General features: G+C 40.8%; 1 protein-coding gene across 1 annotated transcript in view; it reads right to left on the minus strand.

Moving 5' to 3' along the window:
- The window catches only part of abl2 (c-abl oncogene 2, non-receptor tyrosine kinase), a 45,520-nt gene extending 40,461 nt beyond the window's left edge, over positions 1 to 5,059 (minus strand). The window contains 1 exon segment of the mRNA XM_051947197.1: positions 4,116 to 5,059. Within this exon segment, the coding sequence (XP_051803157.1) occupies positions 4,116 to 4,329 (214 nt within the window). The 5' untranslated portion in view covers positions 4,330 to 5,059.
- Between the last annotated feature and the right edge of the window lie 1,902 nt (positions 5,060 to 6,961).

Here is a 6,961-nt window from a genome sequence, read left to right on the forward strand (position 1 = left end):
TTTACGCAGATGCACATATCTGATGAATTGAAGTCTACAGTTACATCTTGTTATTTGTCAAATATTTTTCTTGAAAACTGCAGAAAGAACTTTTAATGCCGCTGAGAATCAAATTTACTGATTTTTAATACCACTTAAAGTCTTTAATTTTCACAAAATCAACTTAACGACTATTAACGCTTCTTAAGCCCTGCAGAAACCCCGGTTAACTGGCAAAAACATCGATTTCAGGTTGTAACTTGGTGCTTTTGCAATTTACTGACAAACTCCACAAATTGAAGTGATCCGAAACGAACACAGACGACGTCCACAGATCAAAGCTGCTCCCTGAAAAGAACAACTTCCACTAAAGGATTGCGAGATCACGCTGCATCATTATCACACAAATAGACGAGCAGAAATCAGACAGTCCGATGCTACTGGAGCTCAAGCGTCCACACTTAGGAGTCTTTGTTCTATATTGTGTGCTTTGAAGAGCAGCAGTCTCTCTGCAGAGTGGCTGTGTGACTGCATCCTGGATGCTATAAAAAGGCCCTCCTGCCCCGACGTCGGAGAGAACAGAACATGCCGACAGTGAGCGCTGTTGCACTTAGTGAGTCTGTCCGTCCGTCCGTCGGTACTTCAGGCCCAGGACTCTTACTTCTGAGACGTTAGAGCCAGGAACTGGAAAATGCTTCCATTCCCAAAAGGCTGCACCTTCCCGCGAGTCCTTCCTCGCTGCAGTGGCGTGAGCGAGTCAGTCTGGGCCATCAAGTGGAAACTAGGCAACTTACGGAGCACATGTTAAGCAATCAGCCACTGTTTAAGTGAAAAACCAAGCCAAAGAGTGGGGAGACAGGCATCAAACATCCCTCAGAGAGAGACGGGAGGAAGACACATACAGTGAATAAGTGGGAGAGCACTAAACAGCCGCATGATGGTGACTTACACATATACAGACATAACACCAGCTAGGAGGCTTTCTGTCATCTCCATTACTTATAATAAGCTCAGATCAGACACTAAGCGATCAGGCAAAGGGGAAAACGCCGGGAGGAAGTAGGCGAGTCACTTCTCAGTGGCTCAAAGAGGACAGATAATGAAACATGCCTGCAGACATTAATGCAAACGCAAAGCAATCGCTGCGAGTCAGAAACGAAGCCAAGCTGGACCATCTCTGCCCTTTCGGTGCCACGTTTCTATCAGATTCACAATCAACATCACATAAATTTAGGCTGAAAAAAATGTTTGCTACTAAGTACTATGATGACTGTGCAGTGGAGCAAAGAGCAACGCTGCCTCATGTCATTTACAACAAACACACTGAATTTTTCAATTTCTTTGCATGAGAGGACAGTCAGAAGACATTAAAACAGAACAGCACCAGCGTACCTTTCACCTCTGATGTCTGTATGACTGTAACGACACACCGGCAGGAGGTGGCTTCAATAATTCACATAGATTTCCCATTGGATGAAGTCGTGCAGCCCGCTTGCTGAGTGTGTTGTAACAGTAGACATTATCAGACAGGATATCAGCCAGCACGTGAAAACCACTAGGTACTGTAATGCGAGCCTGTGGCGGCTGCTGCAGCGACTTAATGGAGTGGAACTGCTAGTCAGCCTCCGGAGGCGAGACTCCGCGATGCCAGACCAGGTAGGAGACAGGTTACCACGCCATCCTCCAGTGATTCCTGGAACCTTCCTCTTTTCAAGAACAGAGCCCTTAATTTGGTATCAATAGGACACATGCAGCAGATATGTGCTCCAACATACAGAGGCAGCTCCTAGGAGAGACCACCAGATCTAATAGGTCAAGTTTAGTGACTGAATTCCAACTTTCAGTGAATGCAACCATGATGTCAAGAGTAAGTAAAAGCAGCAACAGATGACTAACAGCCATGCATCACGTCCTTAAACATCACCAAGAGTGCAAAAGGCGGTTGTGACTTCAGTTGTGATGGATTCGACATGCAGACCTCAAAACCTCAACAGGAGCTGCAGCTTAGTTTGTCGTTTCCAGCTGTTTGTCAGTCTTTCCTGCAAATCTATTCAACACCTGCAACATCTGATCCATGCGAGCGTCTACAAGCAACAGTTTGTTGCATTTATGCACAACAGAACACGGCCTTAACTTCAGGAATTCCTCATAATTAGAAATTATGCCGAACATGGAGACAGGACTGTTCAGGAGCTAACAGGAAGTCCAATTTCATACTTCTACACCTCAGAGGCGAGCGTTGCACAAAGTCATTTTATCAGCTGCAGATGAATTAATGTTGAGTTGACAGCATTTCATTGTAAAAATCATGTTTGTTTACTAAAGTCAAGTAGTTTTCTGTCATGTTAAGTTTTTATATCAATTTTATTTTTCACTACAGAATATTTGCAGCCGTTGCGTTATTGTGTGTACAGTATGTAAACGCAATAAAACGACCAAAATGTGGCAACGGCTAGCTGAGTGACAATGAAACACATTCTAGTAATATAAGCTACTGTAGATGGATAAACTGTATTTACAAAGAGAATATTGCAGGAATTTATACAAAAAATGTAATACCCCCGGCATGGAGACAGATGGATCATGACCTAACAGAAACTCAAACTATTCTCTGAACTGTTGTTTGGACAGGGGTGTCCAACATGCGGCCCACGGCCAAAACCGGCCCTCCAGAGGGTCCAATCCGCCCTCAGAGAAGACATTCACTGCAGATTGTAAACTTGTAAACTATGAATTAAATAATTATTACATCATGACAAGTTTTCTGATCACAAAGTCAAATATTAGTTTGTTCTTTTGTCATTTGTCTCATTTTCGTAATATTTTGTCTTGTTTTTGTTTGTTCTTTTGTTGCTTGTTTTTTGTCAATTTTTTCGCTTGTTCCTTTTTTTGTCACTTTTTTTTGTCTCATTTTGTCTTTGTTCACATTTTATTTTCTGTCTCATTTTAATTTTGTTATTGTCATTGTCTCATTTTTAATCGTTTTCTCCATTTTGCTTTTTTAGTGCTTGTGTCTGCTTTGTCATTTTGTTCCTTTTCATCATATTTGCACTTTGTCCTTTTTTGCCACTTGTAAATTTGTCTCTTTTTTGTTAGTATTGTGTCACTTCTCATTTTTGACATATTTTGTCTCATTTTGGTAATACTTTTGCCTTGTTTTTTGTTTGACTTTGTTGTTTCGTCATAAAGTAAAATATGTGTCATTCAGTTCCAGATGGCCGTGAATAAATGTTGTTCTTTGTTGACGCTGTGTGATCTGTAAGTTGTAATGTGTAAGGATAAATTCAGGAATAATGCTGCTGAAATGTAACTTTTTTTATGAGACATTTCACTTCATGATATTTTTTAAAAAGTTAATTCCTTAAATGTGAACGTTTCAGAACGTACTTTTTGCACTAAAACGAGGAAAAATTGGGTTTGGTTATAAGGTATGCTGTGTTTTACTGGTGCGGCCCACTGGATCAAACTGGGCTGAATGTGGAACCTCAACTAGAAAGAGTTTGACACCCCTGGTACAGGAGGGAGTTAGACTGTCTGGCTGAACTTCAAATACACCTAACATCTGTTCTCTTGGATTAATGTGAACGAAATTCACCAATAACCAAAACTGAACCTCACATCAGATAACTAGGAACCTCAACTGCTAATTAAACTACATCTTCACTCTAAGCTGGCATGATTTGTAACTCAACCCTAAACTACTAAAGCATAATAGATATCCTGAAATTCAGTTCTGGATTTAGGTAAATATGAGTTCACCTCCCTGTTGATGGCTGCTGTAGGGATAACAGAGTAGCAGTCATCCTCCAGGTTTTGTTTCCTGACCAGGTACCACACAGATCAAACCTCCAGCAGCTAAACCTCCAGCTCTGCTCGGACTCTTCTCTTTTCTACAACCCTCTGATCATGAGGTCACATGCGGATCACACACGGCAGCTCCGATGTCAAATCTGAACACTTTTCTGAATAAACTGCTCCTCTGTGCACACACAGAATAGATAAAGTATCATGAGAGGGAGAAGCGTGGAAGCTGCTAACGGTAGCACGGATGAGCTAGCGGCTAATGAGCAGCAAACAAACATCCGAGTCCAGCCGGACTCCTTCATGTTCCGCTCCTCCACCGGCACGGTTCCTACCTGAATGCTGGGTGAATATATTGATCCCAGGGTCGGGCACGTTGACGGCAGCCACTCTGCCCGGCGGGTGTCCGGTGCTACTGCCGGGTTCTCGGGGTCTCCTCCCGGCCGCTCCCCGGTTCCCCTTCCCTTGGTGCGGTTGGGACGCGTGGGGCTGCGGCGGCTGGAGTCCGGTCGATGTCCCCTCACCGACGCGGCCTACCTGCTGTCCCATCCCGGTAGTTTGGTGCGTTTGGGACGAAGCGAGCAAACCCCTTGCGGCACCTCTCGGTTCACATTCCCCCGGAAAAAAAAAAAAAAAAAGCTGGAGCGGCCTGGCCCGAGTCCTCCTTCCTCGATCCCCTCCCCGGTTCTCCACCGAAGCTAGCTAGCCCGTGTTAGCTCGCCTGGTTAGCCCCGTTAGCAGTGAAACCCACCCACCCTGCCGTTAAAGATAAAACCGCAGCTCCGCCGTGTGACAGCGACCGTGTCTCCCCGGTGATCCGGATGGTGTCCGAGCAGCGATCGGCGGTACCGGACGAGCAAGGTTCGGTCAGATCAGAGCCGTTCAGAATCGCGTCGCCGTTGTCCGGCCGCTGCGCGCCCCCTCTGACGCCATCTTTACCGCAGAACAGAAGATGTGTTGCACAAGGCGGGGGTTCGATCCCCGGTGATCCTCCACCCTCCGACACAACACCGGCACCGGCCCGGTCCCAGCAGGTCCTGCTCCCGCTGCCGTGCCGGGCTGTCTGGACCCGGAGTCCGGGAGGAAACCTGGAAGAAAACCTGAAACCTGTCAGCTATTGTTTAAATACGTGGTGATAGAAAACGCTGTGAACAGGTTAAATGTGAATGATCAACACTGATACAGGTGTGTGATTTACATAATTTATACCTGCAGGAATAAAATGGATGAATGCATTTAAAGAAATAAATTGATTAATAAATAAACAGTAATAAAGCGCCTCTCTGTGTATCAGTATCAGGTGTGAATTTTAATCAAATAAGTAAAACTGCACTTATAAAAAATAATCTCCCTGTATATTAAGGGACAAATAAAGGCAATATAAAGAAGTTTGGGGATCCTTTATTAATTTTGTGATTAACTAGGCGTTTTTGTGTGTGTAACAGGTTGAAGGAGCCTTTTTGTTGCTTGCAAATGTGTTTTATCTTTCTTTTGTTGTTCTCTATTTATATCTTTATAAAAATAATGCACATATGTCAAAAATATGTCAGTATAGGACATTTCTAGTGATCTGTACATTATTACACACTGAAAACAGCTACTCTAGCACCTACTAAGATAAAAAAAATCTGAATTAAAGTTAATTAACACTAATAAAGACAATTTATTGACTGTTTTAATTAACATACGGGTTTGCTATGTAACACAAAGTAAGGAAATTATACTCAGTTTATTAAAATTTCTTGACAGGTTAGTTTTAAAAACAATGTGTGAAATAGACACAAAAATGTCTGTAGCTTGGCTTTTGACTGTAATAAATAGTATATTAGTGAAGAAAAATCTCAAATGTATAAAGCAATGTTCAAAGAAGACTTTAAACTCCCAATATTTCTACTATTATCTGTGAATATTCATAAGAAGTATTCAAATATATGTATGCAATTATCTTCGGAATCTAAGACCAGTGAAATTAAACAGATGGATGTCCTTTGTGTTAGAATTCAAGAAATGTGAAATAATATAGATGATAATGTAACTGGAACAAAATTTTAAATACAGATTTGTTAAAAAGATGAACCAGTTACTGTGGTGTGAATTGGTTAATCAGCCTTAAATAATAATCATTTCTTTACCACAACTTGTATTTATACTGTTGTACCATATTTAAAATACTTGCCGTGTTGGTTTAGTTTGTAAAGGAACCTTTTCTTGCCAAAGGAGCAGCAGAGGATGTAAATTCAAAGCTTTAATTCAGCGCCACCTTGTGATCGTCCAGTTTTTAGAAGCGCTGAGTCGCTGGTTTCTGTTCCTCCTGCACTAAAATATGTCAAAGTTGGCAAATAATACAAACATTACTTCACCACCACAAGACCTAAAAGCTGAAAAAGCAGAATAAATGCCTTATTCATCAGTGTGACACAGAAATAACTGACATGTAACTGTAAACTAGATTTTTAGTGCTAATTAAGTATCATTACTGTCTTAAGGTTCTAACATCTGGACCAGTGAGTAACAAAAGAAGAGAATATACTGGCTATTTATTCATTCTGAACAATTTTTACACTTTTGATGTTTAAGGAAAATATCAGTAATTAGAAATATGAGATGCAGATTCAGAAAAAACACAATATCCATTCAACATCAAGAAAAGATCACAATAATATACACAAATATGACAGTAAAGCCGAAAATAAACAATACATCTGGTGTTTGGTTCTTTACAACAGTAAATTATGTCTTTATTAAGAAATGAATACAGATATAATCAAAGGGGATCAAAATTAAAGCTTTATTGCAGCGCCACCTTGTGCTCATCCAGTGTATAGAAGTTTTCCATTTCTGGAGCTTCATTAGCTGAAGTTGGTGGTTTTTACTTTGCAATGTGCATCTCATTGGTCTGTCTAATTAAAATATGTCAAATTAGCAGCATTAACTGTGAATTAATTTCCTCAATAATAATACAAACATTATTTCAGAACCACAAAAAGCAGATTAATCATCTTTTTCTGTGTGTCATAGGAAGTTACTGTTGTGTAAAATGTGTGTTTTCATCATTTTAATGCAATAAACTCTCTTTTAATGTGCTAATATGCAACAAAGTGATAGGAATACTTTTCCTTTATTTATTCTTGATAGTTATTATAATTTGATGTTCGGGATTCTATGAAGAAGTTCAAAATTG

This window comes from Acanthochromis polyacanthus, chromosome 4 (genome assembly GCF_021347895.1).
Source record: "Acanthochromis polyacanthus isolate Apoly-LR-REF ecotype Palm Island chromosome 4, KAUST_Apoly_ChrSc, whole genome shotgun sequence".
Taxonomy (NCBI): domain Eukaryota; kingdom Metazoa; phylum Chordata; class Actinopteri; family Pomacentridae; genus Acanthochromis; species Acanthochromis polyacanthus.